The sequence below is a fragment of the Dipodomys ordii genome, unplaced genomic scaffold (genome assembly GCF_000151885.1).
Source record: "Dipodomys ordii isolate 6190 unplaced genomic scaffold, Dord_2.0 Scaffold67, whole genome shotgun sequence".
In the NCBI taxonomy this organism is placed as follows: Eukaryota; Metazoa; Chordata; class Mammalia; order Rodentia; family Heteromyidae; genus Dipodomys; species Dipodomys ordii.
The window spans coordinates 441,616-463,998 of record NW_012267283.1 but is presented as its reverse complement, the minus strand read 5'-3'; the positions used below and the strand labels follow the sequence as shown (position 1 = coordinate 463,998).

General features: G+C 38.8%; 1 protein-coding gene across 1 annotated transcript in view; it reads left to right on the top strand.

Annotated features, from left to right (window-relative positions):
• The window catches only part of Hsdl2 (hydroxysteroid dehydrogenase like 2), a 51,467-nt gene extending 33,380 nt beyond the window's left edge, over nt 1-18,087 (top strand). Inside the window, exons 9-11 of the mRNA XM_013023335.1 lie at nt 9,507-9,683; nt 12,282-12,410; nt 17,802-18,087. Coding sequence (XP_012878789.1) covers nt 9,507-9,683; nt 12,282-12,410; nt 17,802-17,914 — 419 coding nt within the window. The 3' untranslated portion in view covers nt 17,915-18,087. The remainder of the gene's footprint in view (nt 1-9,506; nt 9,684-12,281; nt 12,411-17,801) is intronic.
• Nucleotides 18,088-22,383: the final 4,296 nt, after the last annotated feature.

Here is a 22,383-nt window from a genome sequence, read left to right as displayed (position 1 = left end):
GGTTTTATTTTTGTTTTTCTGATACTCAGAAACAATGGCCTCCTTGAATTGGTCCTTGTGTTCTGGCACCATGCTATGTGGCCTACTGAAGGCTGTCAGAAGAAACTTTTCTGAATATCCATTGCAAGAGTTTTTCTCATGGTTTACTAACCGGAACATGCTTCTTCTGGATCTTTACCCTATTTTTTTGAATCTTTTTTTTTTTTGCTGGTCATGGAGCCTGAACTGGGCCTGGATGTTCTTCCTCAACTCTTCAGCTCAAGGCTAGTGCCCTACCACTTGAGCCACAGCACCATTTCCAGCTTTTACTGCTTATGTTGTGCTGAGGAATTGAACCCAGTGCCTCATGCATGCAAGGCAAGCATTGAGCCACCTTCCCAACCCTTGAATCTTATTAATGCTTTGAATCATACATTTTTAGTTTTAGAAGGCTGATAAAAAAAATGTAAAAACAAACTTCCTCTATGCCTTTAGCAAATCTGTCAAACCTTACCACAATGCATTTTAGTATCAAAATATAGGTTCTGTTTTATGTGTTTATGTGTGTATGTGTGCATGAAGTGCTGTGGATTGAATCTAGGGCCTTGTGCATTCTAGGCACAAGGCCTAATGTTGTACCACTGAGCTATATCTCCAGCCCCGTTTAGTTTTTCCTTTTCTTTTTCTAAAGTTTTAAGGAAACCTAAAATTTACTTAGCTATCAAAAGGACAACTTTTCTTTTGTAACACAGAAAATATGGAAACTATAGAAAGGAAAATAATTCATAATTCTACTGTTCTTCAAAAAATTAGATCTTACCTGGGCACCTGTGGCTCATGCCTATAATCCTAACTACTCAGGAGGCTGAGATTTGAGGATCGTGGTTCAAAGCCATCCCGGGAGGAAAGTCCCCAAGACTCTTATCTCCAATAAGCCACTAGAAAACTGGAAGTGGCACTGTGGCCCAAGTGGTAGAGTACTCACCTTGAGCTGAAGAGCTGACGGACAGTGTTCAGGCCCAGAGTTCAAGCCCCATGACCGATCAGAGTAATAAGACTAGAAAAATAAAGTTGTCGGTCTTTTTCTCTCAAGGATTCTTACAGGATAGCAATTACCCAGAAGCTGACTAAAGTCTTTGAGAGTATGGCCCCATATCCTACTTTTGTTTTTTTTTTTTGTCCAGTACCCTAAGATTGGAGATACCTTTGCAGAAAGCCATACATGAACTGGGTTTATTTGAATTTTAAGTAAGAACTACTTTATTGATCATGTTTCCTTCATTTTATTCATTCAACAAATATTGATTGAGCACCTTCAATATGTCAATTTGCATGCGTTTTCTTGTTCAATACTCACAGTCCAACAAGACAAGGATCATTTACAACTAGCTGGTGTGGTTGCTAGCTAGTGGTGGTGGAAACTCAGGATTTAAAATCATATTTCTATAGTACCAAGCCTGTCTTTAGCTAGTGAATGTAGCAGATTTTCCTAAAGCCTAAACACCTACAATTCTTTTAAACTAGCATATTCTTTCCCCTAGTAATCCCAGATATTAACTTTTAATGAGGAGTTGCCATCTCATGGACTAAACATGTAGTTGCTATGATCAGCAGATTCTCCCTTTGGACTTATAGTAGCAACAGAATAAAAAGGTATTTTTTGACCATGGATTCAGAACAAGAGAAGTTGAATAATCAACTGTTAGATGCTGGCACCAGGCTTGGATAGGGGTGGTTGAACTCTAGCCATCTCCACATGAAGATTGTTCTTATCTTTCACTCTTGAGGTCAGAACACTCAAGTTCCTTTGGGTGATTACCCCCATAGATGGTTGGACAAAATACTTCTATAGCTCTTTCTTCTTGTCTTTTTGGGCCCATCCATAGCAAGACATTTGTTCTAAATACACTTATACAGGCAGTAGTCCAGTGTCTGTGACTTGAGATCTAAGTTTCCTCTTTCAGGTGATTTTCCATATTGATATCCAGATCCATCACATATTCACTTTACAGGTGATCTTTCAGAGATCATTGTGGATCCTCACTTGCAAAGTGAAAGAAGTTCACCTTCCCATTTCATCCAATACTTATTTTTAACTCAGGGTCTTGCACTCATGAGATAGGTACACTCACCAATTACATCCCTGATCTTTTCTTTCTTACTTACATTATTTTTTAAAAATAGGATTTATGTTTATATCTAGGCCAGCCTGTATCAGCATCTTATTTGTGATTCACTCATAGCTAGGACGACAAGTATGCTCCACCTTGGCTAGGTCTTTATTGATTGAGAAGAGCTCAGGTGAACTTTTTGCCCAGGCTTCCCTTGAGTCTTGATCCTCCTGATTTCTACCTCCCTAGGAGTGTACTCACTTACTAAGTAACTCTGGTTTACATCGGGTTATGCTTCTTATGCAATTTGTTCTGTGTTTACTAATTTCTATCATGTACATATAACTACTGTAAATTTTGTAGGTTTCATATGTGTGTGTATATGCATGTGTGTGTGTGTTTGTGTGAGTGTATTTGCTGGTACTAGGGCTTGAACCTCAGGCCTCTTACTCTTGCTTGGCTTTTTTGGTTACAGCTGGTGCTCTAAAACTTGAGCCTCATTTCCACTCTAGCTTTATTCTGGTTAATTGGAAATAAAAAGTCTCTCAGGGGGTTAGGGATTTAGCTCAGTGGAAGAGCACTTGCCTGGTTCAGTCCTCAGCTGAAAAAAAAAAAAGCTGGGCTGGTGGCTCACATCTATAATTTTAGCTACTCAGGAGGCTGAGATCTAAGGATCGCCATTTGGAGTCAGCCCTGACAGGAAAGTCTGTGAGACTTTTATCTCCAGTTAATCACATAAAAAAAGCTGGAAGTGGTGCTGTATCTCAAGTAGTTGAGTGCTATCCTTGAGCAAAAGAGTTCAGGGACAGGGCCCAGGCCCAGAGTTCAAGCTCTTTGGCCAGCTGCAAAAAATAAAAAGAGTCTCTCAGATTTGTCTGAGCTGTTCAAACCTTGATCCTTAGATTTCAACCTCCTGAGTAGTTACGACGATAGGCCTGAGCCACCAGTGTCTGGCAATTTTGTGGTATTTATTTATTTATTTATTGCTGGTCTCATGGACTTTCCTGCCCAGGCTGGCTCTGAACCATGATCCTCAGATCTCAGCCTCCTAAGTAGCTAGGATTACAGGCATGAGCTACAAGCGCCTGGCTAACTTTGTGGTTTTAATTCATAGCATTTTATTTCTCACCATAACACAGTACTTTTGTTTCCTTATTAGTTCCCCATGAACACTACACATTAGAACATTGGTAGCCTATCAGTAATTCTCAACCTCTCTCCCTTCGAATTTATTTACTTTTATTTAGTTGTGGTTTTAGTTGCTTCTATTCTGGTTGTCTGGATTCTCTTCAAAAAAATCTGGTTCCTATTTATTTATTTATTTTTGTTGATCATGAGGCTTGAACTCTGAACTCTGAACCTGGGTGCTGCCCCTGAGCTCTTCAGCTCAAGGCAAATGCTCTACCTCTTGAGCCACAGTGCCACTTCTGGTTTTCTAGTCTTTTTTTTTTTTTTTTTTTAGATAAGTATCTCACTGGCTTTTTTTTTTTTTTTTTTTTGGTCAGTCATGAGCCCCAACTCTGTCCCTGTGCTCTTCAGCTCAAGGCGAGCACTCTACCGGTTGAGTTACAGTGTCACTTCTGGTGTTCTAGAGGTTTATTGGAGATAAGTCTCATGGACTTTCCTGACCGGCCTGGCTTTAAACCATGATCCTCATATCTCAGCCTCCTGAGTTGCTAGGATAATAGGCGTGAGTCACCAGCGCCTGGCTTTTTATTTTTAAGTAGTTGTACAAAGGGATTTTGATTCAATATGTCAGTTTTAGTCCTAGTTTAATGACCCTTTTCCTTTAAGCTAGCACTGTCTCATTATGCCCATTTTTTTTCTTTTTCTTCTGTAGTCTGGAAAACTTTGTGAAATGTATCCTCTGTATTATGAAAAAGTTTGACAAGATTTTCTACAGTTTCATTTCTGTTCTCTGCCTCTTTTTTCCTCCCTGAGGCTTGGATTTGGGGTCTGAGCACTATCCCTTAGTTTATTTTCTCAAGCTGGCACTCTGCATTTGAGCCATACCTCAACATCAGGCTTTTTGATGGCTTGTTGAGAGAAGAGTCTCACAACCTTTCCTGTACAGGTTGGCTTTGAGCCTTCATCCTCACACTTAAGCTTCCTGAGTAGGATTACAAGCATGAGTCACTGCTACCTGGCTTGCCTCTAATTTTTAAGGAAACCCTCTTTGTTCAAATACTTAAATATAATAAAAAAATGTTTTAAAAAGAAACAAGCAAACTTAGCTGTTAGGCTTGTTTTTCAAGTTATCCATGTCCTCTTTTAATTTCTCCATTGTCTTTCCATTTCAGCCAGGTATATATCAATTTCTGCAGCCATTTCAGGCATTGTTTTTTTTCCCCCAGTCCTGGGGCTTGAACTCAGGGACTGGGTACTGTCCCTGAGTTTCTTTTTGCTCATGACTAGCACTCAATCACTTAAGCTACAGCACCACTTCCAGCTTTTTCTGTTTATGTGGTGCTGAGGAATCCAACCCAGGGCTTCATGCATGTTAGACAAGAACTGTACTGCTAAGCTACATTCCCAGCCCCAGCATTTTTTTTATGTTGAACATGGGGCTTAAACTCAGGGTCTGGGAACTGTCTCTGAGCTCTTTTGTTCAAGGCTAGTGCTCCAGCACTTTGAGCCACAGCTCCACTTTCAGTTTTTTGGTGGTTAGTTGGAGATATCATGGACTTTCCTGCTTGGGCTGGCTTCAAACCACAATCTTCAGATCTCAGCCTTCTGAGTAGCTAGGATTCAGGCATGAGCCTGTGACTAGCACTCAGGGGATGTTTATTTATGTATTATTTTTATTCAATTTTTATTTTATTATTATTTATTTAATTTTAAGTTTTTTCTTGTTATTATAGAGGTAATGTACAGAGGGGTTACATTACCTAAGTCAGGTAAAGAGTACATTTTTTTGGACAATGTCACCCTTCCCTTGCTCTAAGTCTTTATTTTTTAGAGTAGTTTTAAGCTCATAATATAATTGAGAGAAAGATACTCAGATTCTCCTGTACATACCTCCTACCTGAAAGTAAAAACATGCAGTTTGTTATAGTTGATCATATAGTATCCATGTGAAGTAAATTATCTTCGTAAAATAGACTCTTCCTTTTCAGAACAACCTTCTTTTACCCTTGTGCTACTCTTTTTTTTGTCATAGCATTAGGTTTTTGGTTCCCCCCCACTTATTTATACATCTTTAGGAGATATCTCTAGAGCTAGAGTAGTCAAATGATCAGGGTAGATAGTTTGCCTTTCTGTCTGAACTGTCTCTAAGCTGGTGAACCAACTGGCCTGGCCTCAGTAGGCACCCTCTCTCCAGTGTGCCCACCAGGGTATACCTATGGTTCTTCCCCTCTCCATTTTATAGATCACTACCACAGAACTCCTCCTACTGCTCCTGTCTTATTTGGAAACTTTAAGCTTTGGACTTGGATTTAAAAGATAAGAGTTAATATTGAAACTTGCTTGCAGAATCTAGATTAAAAATAGATATCTAAAAGAAATACATCTACTTAGGAAGAGAAGAAACAAGCAGAGCGTCAAGGAGACAACTGTTATAGAGGGTGAAAATGTCCCCATGAAGACCTTTTTGTTTGTTTTTGGTCGGTCATGGGGCTTGAACTCTGGGCCTGGGCACTGTCCCTCAGCTCTTCAGCTCAAGACAAGTGCTCTACCACTTGAGCCACAGCACCACTTCCAGTTTTCTGGTGGTTTATTGGAGATAAGGTTTCATGGCTTTTATCTTCCCCGGGCTGGCTTTGAACCATGATCCTCAGATCTCAGTCTCCTGAGTAGCTAGGATTACAGGTGTGAGCCACCAGTGCCCAGCTTGAAAGCCATTCTTTTGTATAATCACTATATTGCTAATAAATGTTTGTAAGAAATATTGAATCTTCCTTGAAAAGCAGCATCTGTAAAACAGAAGGACAGATCCTAGACTTGTAGTTGGTATAAGCCCAGATTGAACCCATGGTTTAAAAATCTGAGTGCTCTGTGTTTTGTTTGGGGTGGGGGGTTGGGGGACGGGGGGTGAGGCAGAGTTGTTCCTGCTTTGAGGAAATCTCAACCAGGCTTATGTTTCCTATGCTGATTCTGCATACTGTCTAATTGCTAACCATGTCTTTCTACATTCAAGCAAGGCAATATTGGAATGTGTGTCCACCTAGGAGATGTTTCGTATTGTCTTCCCTCCCACCCCCGGTGCTGTGGATTGAGTCTACAGGCTTGTACATATTAGACAGATGTTCTCTCTAGCCTTTTTTCAGTACATTAAAAATTTTAACTGAGTGGAATTAGGAGGATATAGCCTGGGCCACTAGCCATATGCCTTTTGAAATACTGTTTCTTCCCTGATTTAAGCTGGTCATCTACTGCCTGCACCTTTTACTTTTCTTTTTTTTTTAATTTAATTTAATTTTATTTGTGAACATACTGTACAGAGGAGTTACAATTACATGGGCAGGATAATGCGTACATTTCTTACCAAGCATTGCAGCCTCCTCCTTTGTTTACCCACCTTTTACTTTTCACATACATTGCAAGTTTCCTTATTGTCTCCTGAAGTTATATTCTCTTGTGTAACTTCATCATGTTTATATCTAAATACACCAGGTAATTAATAATGTACTTTATGTCTGGGCAACATCTTTAAGGCTATAACTGAAGGTTTTGCTACAATCTCATTGGCACCTGAGACAATACAGATAATGTGTCTTAATTAACTCACAAATCACCCTGACTCACTCCTCAATAAGGAAGTTAACTTTCTAAGTTAACTTAGAAAACAGATGTAGTTCTTGCTGGTGTAACTGCAATACAGCTAAACACATCTTCTGCTTACATGAAGGGAGCTGGGTGTCTTTGCTACCCTGGCTTTGGCAGCCTCTGATTCAGCTAATTTTGGTAAGTTCAGACCTCAGTTCTAGGCCAGCCTTTATGTTGGCTGGATAAAAATTGGATGATATAGAAGGAAATGTGGAGGAAGTATTACAAAAGGGTAAAATTGTAGGTTCTGGAGTACTACCATCTAGGTTGAAATTCCCGATATGCTTACTAAAGTATAAATTTGGCTGTGTGTGTGTATGTGCATGGGTGCATGTGTGTTGTGTGTATGTGCAGCTTGGATTCCCGTTGCCATTCGAGAACACATCTTGCTTTATGGGGGGAGGGAGGAGCTTGAACACTGTTCCTGAGCCTCTTTGTGCTCAAGGCTATCACTGTACCACTTGAGCCACAGCACCACTTCTGGCTTTTTCTGAGTAGTTTATTGGAGATAAGAGTTTCATGGGGGCTGGGAAGGTGGCTCAGTGGTAGAGTGCTTGCCTTGCATGCATGAGGCCCTGGGTTCAATTCCTCAGCACCACATAAGCAGAAAATAAAAAAGCTGGAAGTGGCGCTGTGGCTAAAGTGGTAGAACTAGAGCGTTAGCCTTGAGCTGAAGAGCTGAGGGACAGTGCTCAGGCCCCACGACCGGACCCCCCCCACAAAAAAAGAGTTTCATGGACTTTTCTGCCTGGGCTGGCTTTGAACCATAATCCTCAGATCTCAGCCTCTTGAGGAGGATTACAGGCATGAGCCACCAGCGTATGACCCTATCTTACTTTTTTTTTTTTGGTCGGTCATGGGGCTTGAACTCTGGGCCCGGGCGCTGTCCCTCAGCTCTTCAGCTCAAGGCTAGCGCTCTACCACTTGAGCTACAGGGCCACTTCCGGTTTTCTGGGCCCAGAGTTCAAGCCCCACCACCGACAAAAAAAACAAAACAAAACAAAACTTTAATTTTCTCATTCAGTTACTGACTTAAAAAACACAAAGCCATTCATTTAGTTGTAAAAGTTGCTAAAAGGTTGGCATAATTGAAAATATTTCCCATATTTTATCTTTAAATGTTTTTCTTCATTAAAATTTCTAGGAAATTGCATAACCCATTGTATTTTATTTATCTGACTTTAAGTTATATTTTTAATTCTATTCATTTGTTTTCTGATTCATTACTTTTTTTTTTCTTTTTTGAGCCACTTGAGTCACAGCTCCACTTGTGGATTTTTTGGTGGTTAATTGTAGATTAAGAGTCTCACAAACTTTCCTGCTCAGGCTAACTTTGAATTATGATCTTCAGATCTCAGGCTCCTTAGTATCTAGAATTATAGGCCACTGTCACCTACCAAGAAAGGTGTTTTTTTTTTTTTTTTTTTCCTGTCAGTTGTGGGGCCTGAACTCTGGGCCTGGGTGCTGTCCCTCAGCTCTTCAGCTTAAGGCTAGCACTCTACCACTTGAGCCACAGCACCACTTCCTGCTTTTTCTGCTTATGTGGTGCTGAGGAATTGAACCCAAGGCCTCATCCATGCAAGGCAAGCACTCTACCACTAAGCCACCTTCCCAGCCCAAGATAGGTTTTTAAGATTCAGATATCTAAAGCCAGGCGCCAGTGGCTCATGCCTGTAATCCTAGCTACTAGAGAGGCTGACATTTGAGGAACATGGTTCAAAGCCAGCCTGGGGAGGAAAGTCCATGAGACTCTTATCTCCAGTAAACCACCAGAAAACCAGAAGTGGCACTGTAGCTCAAGTGGTAGAGTACCCGCCTTGAGCTGAAGAGAGCAGGGACAGCGTCCAGGCCCAGAGTTCAAGCCCCAGAACCGACAATAAATAGATAAATAAATAAAAATTCAAATGTCTAAATATCACTGCCATTTTTATTAGGATTTATTATTTTTCCAGTCATTATTTGCTTTGCAGAATGATTAGAATGTTCACTTAGCTGTTGATTCTAACTATAATCTCTAGCAAGACTAATTACACAGTTAACATTTTGATTTCCATCTTTCTCAGGGTCTTTTTTCCCCCCTTGGCTTTAAAACTGAATGGATATAAGAGAGTGATTAATTATCATCTCCAAAATGCAATTGTTTTTTATGAGGTCTGTTTATCATAAACATTGTATTGTTAGCAGTGGTTTGTTTCTGTTTTGGTTTTGTGACGTAATCTGAAAGTGAGCCTTTTACTTGGGAGTACAGGTCCTTCCTTGTATTTATAGTCATAACTGATATAACTGGCTGCTGTCTCTCACATTGATGCTTTTAGATATCATTTGGTCAAATAGGTCTATTTGATAGCAAGGGCATCTTGCTAATTAATGAATTCTTTTCTTTCTTTCTTTCTTTTTTTTTGCCAGTCCTAGGGCTTGAACTCAGGGCCTGGGCACTGTCCCTGAGCTTCTTTTGCACAAGGCTAGCACTCTGCCACTTGAACCACAGCACCACTCTTGGATTTTTCTGTTTATGTGGTATTGAGGAGTTCATACATGTTAGGCAAGCACTCTACTACTAAGCTACACTACCAGCCCAGCTAATAAATTCTTTGTGTGCCCTTCCATTACCAAGGATTTAAGGCCATTTACCTGAATAATATTTTATAGATGCTGTGCCAGAACCAAAGAAGCCAAAAGAACCAAAGGAACTAAAGGAAGAGAAGACGCAGCCACCACCAAAAATGCATACTGGAGCTGTGGAAGAAACATTTCGAATCGTTAGGGATTCTCTCAGTGATGATGTTGTTAAAGCCACTCAAGCAGTATATCAATTTGAACTCTCAGGTAAGGGTTGTGTCTGATAATCTGGGGCTTTTATGAATACAGTGGGATGTTTCTTCTGGAATAAATTCAGCCTCCGGTAGTGACTACCTAAAGGTCACTGGATCCAAGATCTTGAATGAAAACATTGAAGGATTCTGGCCTTGAGCTGAAGAGCTGAGGGACAGTGCCCAGACCCAGAGTTCAAGCCCCATGACCGACCAAAACAAAACAAAACAAAAAAAGTATAGGAAAACATTGAAGGATAATAGGAATCAGTGCATAGGGATAAATGGAAAATACAATTTCATTGCATATACTTCAAATGTTAAATATCTCCTTGGCATGTGAAATGGATGGGAAATCTTACATAGACAGGTATATATGCATTGACAGGTAGGGTAACTCGATAATGTATCAACCATGGGTCCCTTAAGTTATCTTTGAGATAACGTGAATGGAGTCAGCTGTTAAAAACTTAATAGTTTTCCTACATATTATAAAATGAACACAGTTTAGTGGTAGTTTTAAGAACTAGGCCTGATACCTTGGCACATGACTATAATCCCTAAGGCAGGTTTATGGAAACTTTGAGGCCAGCCTGAGTTCTTTCTCAAAATATAAAAAGGGGTTTGTTATATAGCTTAGGGCTGAGTAATGATCCTGCAGGTATGAAAACCTAGGATTAATCCTAGGTCTTCAGCCTGGTGGTTATAGCTTAGTTTTTCACTCAAGGCAGGCATTCTACTATTTAGATACACTTCCATTTTTGGCTTTTTTGCTGGTTAAATGAAGATAAAAGTCTTACAGTCTTGGGCTGGGAATGTGGCTTAGTGGAATAGTGCTTACTTAGCATTCATGAAGCCCTGCGTTCAATTCCTCAGTACCACAAACACAGAAAAAGCTGGAAGTGGTGCTGTGACTCAGGTGGTAGAGTACTATCCTTGAGCAAAAGAAGCTCAGGGACAGTACCCAGGCCCTGAGTTCAAGCCCCAGGACTGGCCAAAAAAGAAAAGAAAAAAGAAAAAAAAAGTGTCATTTCTGCCTGGGCTGGATTCAAACCATCATCCGCAGAGCTCAGCCTCCTCAGTAGGCAAGATTGTAGGCATGAGCCACCAGCACCTGGCTTTTGCTTCCTTTTTGTCCTTGGAATCTGTGGTCTATTGCTTAGTCACTCTTCTAAACTTGTAGGACTCTGTTATGTGATCAGCTGTCAGAGGACTAGTTTTGTGTAAATCATATTGCCCCTGGCCTGTAATGGTCCCAGGTTGCTAAGTCTTGGTGGAGGAAGAAACACGCCACCTAGTGGGTCTGTACAGGAGAAAGTCATCATTGTCCTTTCTTACATAGGATTTAAATACTGTGTTTTTCACTTACTGCCTCATTTCCCACAGTGGTTACTTTTTAAACCTTCTGAGATGCCTACATACAGAAACTGCTTTGTCTTCCTGCCAGAAAATATAAATCAATCTGCATAGGTCCTGTCCTTTCCTCCTTTCTGCCCAATATAGCTGTTTTCATTCAGTGTACCCTAAGTTGTTTTTTTTTTTTTTTTTTTCAGCCAAGGGGCTTGAACTCTGGGTCTAGGCGCTCTTCAGCTCAAGGTTAGTGCTCTACCACTTAAGCCACAGTGCCACTTCCGGTTTTCTGGTGGTTTATTGGAGATAAGAGTCTCACGGACTTTCCTGCCTGGGCTAGCTTTGAACTGCGATTCTCAGATTTCAGTAGCTAAGATTACAGGCGTGAGCCACCAGCTCCCAGCTACCCTAAGCTTTAATGTCTATATAGTACCAGTTTCAATATGGATCCCATGCTGGCCTCAAACTCATTGACAGTCTTCCTGCCTCTGCTCCTGTACTGGAATTATAGTCATGGCTTGGCTAGTTTGTTTTTTTTTATTGCGGCAAAATATACATAAAATATACCAGACATAAGTAAAATACATTTTAAATATTTATAAATGTGTGATTCAGTAGTATGTACATTCACACTGCCAAGCAACCATCAGCACTCTCCTTCTCTAGAACTTTGTTTTTTTTTTTGTCCATTGTAGGGTTTGAACTCTGGGCCTGGGCGCTCTCTCTCAGCTCTTCAGCTGAAGGCAAGCGCTCTACCACTAGAGCCACAGCACCACTTCCGGTTTTCTGGTGGTTAATTGGATATAAGAGTCTCACAGACATTCCTGCTTGAGTTGGTCTTGAACCACAATCCTCAAATCTCAGCCTTCTGAGTAGCTAGGATTATAGGTGTGAGCCACTGGCGCCCAGCCTTTAGAACTTTTTCATTATCCTAAATTCACTTTCTGTTCCCATTAAACAGTGACTCCCCTTTAACCTCTAGTCCCACTGTTCTGTCTGCATGAATTTTTACGTGTCTTGCTTCCATATTAGTATACTCCTATATCATCTTCCACTTTCAGGCTCTTGTGAGAACATGTTTTTCCTGTTTATCAAAGGGCTTTCAAAACTTAGTATTGTACCAGGAACATAGTAAGTTCTCAGTAAATATTGGTTGAATATGATTGATAGAGGCCTAAAGGTTGTACCCTGAGAAGCAGGATATTGGAAGATTATTCTGATCTTGATAATTATTGTTTATTTCCATATGTTTGTTTCTGTATAGGTGAAGATGGTGGCACTTGGTTTCTTGATCTGAAAACCAAGGGTGGGTATGTGGGACATGGAGAGCCCTCAGATCGGGCAGATGTAGTGATGAGTATGACTACTGATGATTTTGTCAAAATGTTTTCAGGTAAGTTTTCAATTTTGTAAGTTCACTTATTGTTCAGGGAAATTATTTTTTGCAGTACTGGCAACTGAACCCAGGACATTGTACATGCTGGGCAAGTATTTACCACCTGAGTTATGCCTCTAACCCTTTTACTTGTTTGTTGTTGTCTTGTCGCCATCTTGGGCCTTGAACTCTGGGCTTAGGTGCTGTTCCTAACCTTCTTTTGCTCAAGGCTAGCACTATACCACTTGAGCTCCAGTACACCACTTCTAGTTGGTTTTTTTTTTTTTTTTTGTGATTAATTGGAATAAGATTCTCACGGACTTTCCTGCTCAGGCTGACCTTGAACCTTGATCCTTAGATCTCAGCCTCCTGAGTAGCTAGGATTACAGGCATGAGCCACTAGTGCCTAGCTGTATACTGTTTTTGAGGAAGAGTCTTGTCACTAACTTTGTCTAGGCTAGCTCCAAATTCACAACTTTCCTGTATCCCAAATAGCTGGGATCATAGACATGTACCACAATACCTGGCTTGTTCAGAAAATTTTTTTAATGATTTTAAAATATTTTATTTTATTCCTTTCCAAATAATTGAGACTCATAACTGTTCCTAACAGTGGAATTATAGCTGCTGTCTGTGTTGAAGAACACAGACTTGTGAGGCTGTAGTTAATCTTGCCTCTACTGTCATTTCTACTTCATCCAACAATCACAGAGTAGCTGTCAGGTCTTGCTCTTTGTTTTATTTTGTATTGTTTTTACATGACTCAGAAGCTAACAATGTAACATTGGAAGCAGAGAGAGAATTCAGAGATTCCTAAGTGGGCTTCATTCTGCTAGCCGAACTAAGATACCGTATTTCCAGTAACTCCATGGAGACCAAAGGTGCAGGAGTCAGCACCTCACTTACTGAGGGCAAAGTCCTGCTTCCAACTTGCAAGGTACTGGAATAGGAAGTGGATGCAGCCTTCTGCCCCAGCCCAGTGAACCTGCCTTCTGGGGAAGGCCTAACCAGAGAAACTTTTTGCATGATTTTCTTTCTATTCTGTTCATTGACAGTGCCAGAGAAATTTAAAGAGTAATTTTCTGTACTTTTATTCTTAGAATACTACTCCAACTGGTAAGTTAATTGACTCAATTTGGAAAAAGTCAGAAGCAGCACTTCAAAGCACTATAAGGAATCCTTCATGTAATGAATCATAAATTTTATTCAAACTTTGTTCTGTTTTAATCTTGACAAACAGGATCACAGTATATTCTGTACTCTCGAATTCCAGTTCTAATCAAGGATATCAGGATGTCCAAGCCTATCTGTCTTTGATGCCCCAATGACCAAGATGTCCTAACTTAATCCTTTTTTGTAGTAGTGTTAAATATTAATTATACAAAAATTGCTTATAAAACAAGATACCAGGGGCTGGGAAGGTAGCTCAGCGGTAGAGTGCATGCCTTGCAAGCATGAGGCCCTGGGTTCAATTCCTCAGCACCACATAAACAGAAAAAGCCGGAAGTGGTGCTGTGGCTCCAGTGGTAGAGCGCTAGCTTTGAGCTGAAGAGCTGAGGGACAGCGCCCAGGCCCAGAGTTCAGGCCCCATGACCGGACCCAAAAAAAAAAAACAAAAAAAAAAAAACAAGATACCATTTTTCCATTGTATATAATATTTTACCACAGTACTGAAAAATTGACTTTAAATATAAATGTATGTGCATGTGTACTTCTACATACTTCTAAATAGTATATATACTTGTACATACCAATTTATATAAATATATATATGCTTATAAAACATGATACCAATTTTACTTGATAATTTTTTCCCATTGGACATTGTATCTTTCAGTGTTACAGTCTAATTAATTTTAGTTCTTCAAAACTATTTCTTCGTAGAACTGAAATGGTACTTTAGATATACTTAATTAGCACCCAATGAATGTATGGAAACATGCATCTTATATTCTTTAAGCTGGGTGCCTGTGGCTCACACCTGAAATCCTAGCTCCTCGGGAGGCTGAGATCTGAACATTGCAGTTTGAAGCCAGCTAAGTCAAGAAGGCCACGAGACTCTTATCTCCAATTAATCACAGAAAAAGCTAGAAATGGCACAGTGGCTCAAGTGGTAAAGTACTAGCTAACCTTGAGCAAAAGGAGCCCAGGGACAGTGCACAGGCCCAGGACCGGCAAGGACAAACACAACAAACTCTTTAACTTAAAAACTACTTAAAACTGTTGTCAACATTTAAACTAAAACATTAATTTGATCTAATATTTACTGTATGATGGTTGTGAATTAAGAAATATACTCAGCAGTCCTTTGAGATAAAATATTTTCACCATTTTATAGAAGTAGAAACTGAAACACTTATGAATAACTAAATAACAAACCCAAGGTCAGATAGTAAATGTGTAAATGATGGAGCCAGGATTTAAATCAATGTGAACACCAAAATTCCTCCTCTCAGTGCTGTTCTGACTGACCTCCTAAGTTGAATCCATGGCTTCTTTAATTTACCTTTTGGTCATAGAGTGTTAACTTGAAATAATAGATATGTTGTTGCATTAACTAAGTGGTTCAGCCAGCCATGTGAACTGTTCAAAATACATTAGTAATTATGAGGTGTATTTTGTAAGCAACACTTTATAGATGGGTAGCAAATTTGCTTTTCCTTCTTACATACTTTCATCCTATTTATCTTATCTGCTTTTCTTCAAATGGGCATAATTTAGATCATAAGCATAAGTCTCTTCAGAAATCGCTGCCATTTCTATGCGTAAATATATAATAGAATATATTATAAATATAACATCCTCAAGCAACTAGTAATCAAATTATCATAATCTCTCCTTTAGACCAGTAGAGGCCACTGTGTAATAAAGCAGTAAGATAGAAAAGAAATTGACCTGGTTTTAGTGGCAAGTGCCTGTCAGCCTAGCTATTCAAAGGCTGAGGCTTGACTGCTTGAGTCCTGGAGTTCATGGCCAGATAGGGCAACATAGCAAGACCCAGTCTTTTTGTAATTTCTTTATCTGCTCCTCCTGCGTGCGCACGCACGTGCGTGCATGTGCACACACACACACACACACTCCATTGTTATACTGTGCTAAACAGCTATTTTTTAAAAAAAATTTTTATTGTGAAAATACTGTACAGAGGGGTTACAATTACATGAGCAAGATAATGAGTACATTTCTTATCAAGCATTGTAGCCTCTTCCTCTGTTTCCCCTTACAGCTATTTTTTTTAATTTGTTTTTAACAGCATTGTTAAGGTTGAATTTATCCCATATTGTTTATCCACATTTCAGCTTATGAGCATTTGAATTGTTTCAAGTTTTAGACTATTATGAATATTGCCAGACCAACATTGTGTTTTTGTTTTCTTTTTTGTATGTGAACATTTGTGTGTGGAGGGGGGCGTTGTCCCTGAGCTTTTTCACTTTGAGTGACAGCTCTACTTCTGGCTTTTTTTGGGTGGGAGGGGGGCTTTTGGTGGTTAATTAGAGATAAGGCTCACAAACTTTTGTGCCTGAGCATACTTTGAACTGCAGTCCTCAGATCTCAGCCTCTTGAGTAGTTAGGATTACAGGCGTGAACCACCTGCACCCAGCTCTGAACACTCTTATACATATATTTGTGTAGATAGATGCTTTCATTATTTGTGGGTAGATTTCTAAGAGTAGAAATTTTACATGTAGCAAGTTGAATTTAACTTTTTAAGAAATTATCAAATGGTTTGCTAAAGTGACTATTTTTACATTCCCATCAGCAATTCATGAAGGTTCCAGTTTCTCTACATGGTCGCTAATGCTTATGATTGCCATTTTATTCTAGCCATTGTAATGGGTGTGTGTAGAGATCTCATGTCATTTTAATATATGTTATTAATTATTAATGATGTTGAACATCTTTTCATATGTTTGATGGCTATTTATATTTGGTGAGCTATGTATTCATAGCCTTTGCTCATTTGAGTTGTCTATTATTGAATTATAAGAGATTGTGATTGTCATAGTATTGATTAATATGATTAGATATTCTTATCTTTATATAACTATGAATGTACAGATTTTATCATATACATACTTAGAGATACTAAACATATCATTATAAAGATATATTTTCTATATATAAAATATTTATATTCAGAATGCATGTCCTTTTTTTTTCTTTTTGGCAGTACTAGCACTTGCTTATGCTTTCTAAGCAGGTGCTTTAACATTTGATTCACATCTCGATGTCTAGATTGGATGCATGCTCTTTTTATTATTTATTATTTTTACATAGTGGTACAAAGGGATTTTAATTCAAAATACCAATTTATGAGTACAATGTACCTTGATCACTGTCATCCCTTACCTTGTTCTCCTCCATTTCTCCCAACCCCACCTCAAGTTAACTGCTCCATTTTCACATATTGGCTATTATGACTGTATTCACCTACCCTTCCTCTTTGCATGTGTCTGCTCTCCTGCCTCTTGACCTCCCTCTTCTGACAACTCATGTTTCAGCTTCCTGGTATTCATTCCATTAAACTGTCAGTTGTTCAAAGGAGTCACACCATTGGAATACCATACTGTGTATAACATACTTCAGTCAAGTTGTTGTGTGTATATGACCCTGTATATGTTGTCATATATGTTTATAATTTAGATCTAACTTCCACAGATTAGAGAAAAACATGTGCCCTTTGTATCTCTGAGCCTGAGTTATTTCACTTAATATAATTTTTTTCCAGGTCCATCTATTTCCCTGCAAATGACATATTATTCTTCCCAATGGATGAATAAAATTCCCATACACACATACATATACATACCACATTTCTTTGTTGATGCATGTTCTTTATCAAACATGTAATTTCCTTTTTTCTCTGTATTTGTGGCTTTTCTGTCTTTCCCTACCTTTTTCTCTCCCTCCCTTTCTTCTTTTATTCCCCTTCCCCACCCCCAGTATTGAGGATTGAATAATTGAGCCTACTGCTTGCTAGGAAAGCACTCTACCATACTTGAGTCAGGCCCATAGTCCTCAATTTCTTGAAGTTAAACTTGAAATAACTAAAAGTTGAATGATCTATAACAAATTAGAAATTTTACTGAAATACATACTACTTATTTACCAGAATTCATCTTAGGGTCATGTTTCTTTTAGTGTACTGTAAGAAATATGTCTTTAGCTTTTTCCATAATCTTTTGCTGATCATTTTTTATGTAATCCCTCATATACAGGATATTGTAAGCATCTAAGTCAGGGATTGAGACTCCCTAGATATACTGATAAAAATGTTGTAGTAGAAATTTGTATGCTTCTGACATTTATATAACTCAAGGAAATTCTTTTTATAATGCATATTTTTGAAAGAGTACATCTTTGGGTCACTAATGGTTGCTTTGCCTTCTCTCATTTTTCTCATTCTAGGGAAACTAAAGCCAACAATGGCATTTATGTCTGGAAAATTGAAGATTAAAGGAAACATGGCCCTAGCAATCAAATTGGAAAAGCTGATGAATCAGATGAATTCCAGACTGTGAAGGAAAAGAAACAAAAATATTGACTATGCTGAAAAAGTAAAAAAAGCTCAACAGTTAAAATCTAATGCTCATTGTCTTCCTTATTATTTTCAAGAATACACATGTTCTAGAAAAAAAGTAGAATTTATCTATAAAACTTGACATAATTAAAGCAGCTAGCTGAATCAAACATATTTTATTAAATTCTATGACATTGTGTTCTTTATATTCTGACAGATTCCTCTATGCCTTATATCTCATTCTCTTTCAGGAAAAGTATATAGTGAACAACCAACCAGGTCAAGCAGTAAAATTAGCTCTGTATGCAGCTTCTTCTTATGTTTGTCCTCCCTCAAAGACAACTCAGATAAGGAATGCTCAACTTGTAGTATCTCTCTTCTTTTTTTAGGCCTTTAGTTTTGCTCAGCATTTTTTTTTTGTGGGGGGGGGCGGGGGGTGGGGGTGTGTGTGTGTGTCATGGGGCTTGAACTCTGGGTGCTGTCCCTTAGCTCTTCAGCACAAGGCTAGTACTCTACCCATTGAACCACAGTGCCACTTCCAATTTTCTGGTGGTTTATTGGAGATAAGAGTCTCATGAACTTTCCTATCCAGGCTGGCTTCGAATGTTGATCCTCAGATCTCAGCCTCCTGAGTAGCTAAGGATTACAGGCATAAGCCACTGGTGCCCGGCTTCAGCAGTGTTTTATGGGTTTACGTATAAAATATTTGCATGTAGGATTTTTTAAACAAAAACTTACCCATAAACATTTCATGTTATTAATGCTATTTGAAATAGCTTTTCGAATTTCAGTTTTTAATTTTTCTTTGCTAATACATAGAAATATAATAAAATTTATAAGTAGGCCTTACATCCACTTAACTAGTTTTAGCTTTATGTGAAGATTTTGCAGGATTTTTTTAAAAAATATATAATCATGGTAACTGCCAATAAAGATAATTTTATCTCTTCTTATTCATTGTACCTTTGTTTCTTTTTCTTGTTGTATTGTACTGTTAGGCTCAAGTATAGTGGTGACTACTGATGGTGAGAATGGACATCCCAGTCTGAGCATCATAGTGAGACTTTCTCAGAAAACCAACCAAACCAGTTTGTTGACATAGAAATACCATGCATACCATTCTCTTCTTACAGTGTATAATTCACTGGGTTTTAGTTATATTCACGGTTAATCAACCATGTCATCACATTTTTAGAACATTTTTATTAACCATAAAAGGAACTGTACTCCAGTAGCATTTATCTCACTCACATTGTCACTAAAATCTCTTAGCTATAGGCAACCCCCAGTAAACTTTCTCTTGCTGTTGATTTGCCTATCCTGGGTGTTAATATAACCATCATGACTGGCTTTTCAATTCCTTGTCACCTTGGGCATAGTTAAAACTGACTTTCTTGCCTGGCGTGGGTGGCTCATGCCTGTAATCCTAGCTATTCAGAGATCTGAGGATTGAGGTTGGAAGCCAACCCAGGCAGGAAAGTCCGTGAGACTCTTATCTCCAATTAGTCCCAGAAGAAGCTAGAAGTGGTACTGTGGCTCAAGTGGTAGAGTGCTAGCCTTGAGCAAAAGAAGCCCAAGGATAGTGCACAGGCCCAGAGTTCAAGCCCCAGGAAGAGCAAAAACAAACACAAAAAACACTTTATTCCTCATCCCAAGGACTCCACATATCCCCAAATTGAAACCTATAAAAAAAATTCCCTGCTTATAAATGTTTTCTTTCTATAGTTTTAGTTTTTAGTGCTAGTCCTGAGGCTTTGATCTCAGGGTCTTGGTGCTATCTCCTAGATTTTTCATTCAAGGCTGGTGTTCTACCACTTGATGAGACTGTTTTAAGAAAACGTTTTTTTTTTTTCTTAAATCAATTTTTTTTTATTGTCAACTTAGATTTTGTTGTCTTAAAATCCAAAGGGATCTTCCTATTTTATAGCTAGTATGAACAGTACTGATATGAATATTCATGTACAAGTCTTTGTGCTGCCATATATGGTCATTTCTCTTGATTATATATGCCTATGGGGAGAGCTGCTGGATTGTGGTAATTTTGTGTTTAGCCTTTTGAAGACTTGCCTACTTTCTAAAATACCTGCACCATCTTACCGTCCCACTAAGAACTGAATAAGAGTTGATTTTCCATCACAAAGGCTTAGTACTGTCTTTTTTATAAACATCATGGTGGATGTGTAGTGGTATTCCTTGATAGCTCTATTTGATTCTTACGAAATCCTAATTCTCTAGTGAAATTGTCCATTCTGTTACTTGTGTTTTGAACATATTATAGGTATTCTAAAGGTTCTAGCTAATAACTAGGATATCTAGAACATGTACCTATGATTCCATTGTCTTTTTTTGTCCTGGTTTTTATTAAGCTTGTTTTTTTCTTGGCATGTTTGGTAATATTTGGTGGAGTCCCAGATATTATTTATGAAAAATTATAAAGCACTTCTACTAAAGTCCACTAAAGAGCTTTTTTTTTGTTTGTTTTTTGGGTCCAGTCGTTGGGCCTGAACTCTTGGCCTGGGTGCTGTCCCTCAGCTCTTCAGCTCAAGGCTAGTGTTCTATCACTGGAGTCACAGCGCCACTTCCGGCTTTTTTTTTTTTCCTGCTTATGTGGTGCTGAGGAATTGAACCTAGGGCCTCAAGCATGCAAGGCGAGAGCTCTACCACTGAGCCAACTTCCCAGCCCAGCAGGAAGACAGAATATTTGAAGTTCATCTTGATCCAACCAGAGACTAAGGTAGTACAAGGCTATTTAGGTACTGGTCGGACTATTTCAGATTTGCTTTTGTTTCCAGTGTATATAGTTGTTAAGAGTTACAACTGAAACTCATGTTTACAAGGGCCCTTCCTTCCTATTTAATTTCCACAACACCAAGAGACAAAGATTTCCACTTATTTTTTTTCCTCTTAGCAGTTTGCTTTCTGCTTCTCTTCATGGCTTTTTGTGCTTTTTTTTTTTTTTCTTAAGATTAGGAATCCACAAGTGCTTTGGAGGAGAATGGCAAAGTGATACTTTATTTTGGTGGCACTGATGTTTGAGCTCAGGGCCTTTTGCAGCTTGTTAGGCAAATATTTTAACATATTTCCATCCTTTTTTTTTTTTATGGTCTTGCGCTTTTGCTTTTGTCCTGGACCAGACTCCAACCAGCCTCCACACACAACCTGTGTGTTCCATCTAGCTTGGATTACAGGTGTGTGTATCATTACTATAATTACATTGTCTAGGACCTTGGCCTGACAAAGGCTTAGGTGTCTTAACAGAATGACATATAAATTTTATGTCTTCAGCCCAATGAGACTGTCCCATACTCTAAAAGCTACTCTCTCTGTGGCTTCTATACTCATCACAAATTGTCAATGCTCTCAACAAGAAAAAGTGGCTAGGAATGTACTATTCACTTCAAGATATTTCCTTCTTCCTTACTGTTGAACTCTCAAGGACTGGTTGACTAGATTATTCTCTAGTAGTTATAAGCAGCTTTTATAATTCTCAGTGAGAGTTAATTTGCTTAACACTATATCCCCAAATCGCCACAAGAATGCATATATGTACACGCATATATACATATGCATATACTTTTAAAGTTAATGTGGTAAAAATGAAACAAAAATAGTGTATATACTTAAACTTAGATCTCTATATTTCAATTTAGATCTCTAGAACTTTTTCATTTTGCAAAAAGTGAAACATATTCCACTGAGTATAAACTTTCCATCTTCCACCCCCTCCTTGTTACCACTGTTCTACTCTGTGTTTCCATTATTTTGAACACGTAGGTACCTCAGGTAAGTGGGATCATCCAGTATTTGTCTTTCTGCCACTGACTTATTTAGAATAATGTCTCCCAAATTCAAGGAAGTTGCAGCATTTGACATTACTTTTTTGTGTGTGCTATGTGTGAATATTTGCTCTTAAAAACAAGGCTTTAAACTTTTGCTTGGCTTTTCCTCGAGGCTGGCACTCTACTGCTTGAGCCACATTTCCACTTCTAGCTTTTTGGAGATAAGTCTCAAAGACCTTTCTGCCCAGTCTGGCTTCAAACCTTGATTCTTAGATCTCAACCTCCAAAGCAATTAAGATTACAGATTACATCCAGAATTTTTTCAAGGCTGAATAGTCCATTGTAAGTATATGTAACATTTTATCCATTTATCTGTCAACTGACACTTAGATTGCTTTCACCTCTTTATATATTGTGCATACACTGACTTATCTTTAAGACCCTGACTTCAAGTCTTTTGGATACATACTCAGAAGTAAGTCTGCTGGAGCATGGTTCATATGATTATTACACTTCTAGTTTTTTTTGAGGACCCTCCATACTGTTGAGATGTACAAATCGTTATGTCTATGTCGAAAAATGAACTTTACAACTTGGGGGCGGAGGGGGGGTAGCGGGGAAGATTAGGTGGGAGGGGTGGGGGAGGGGGGGAGGATGGGAAGGGATGGGAAGGGGAAACAAAGGAGGAGGC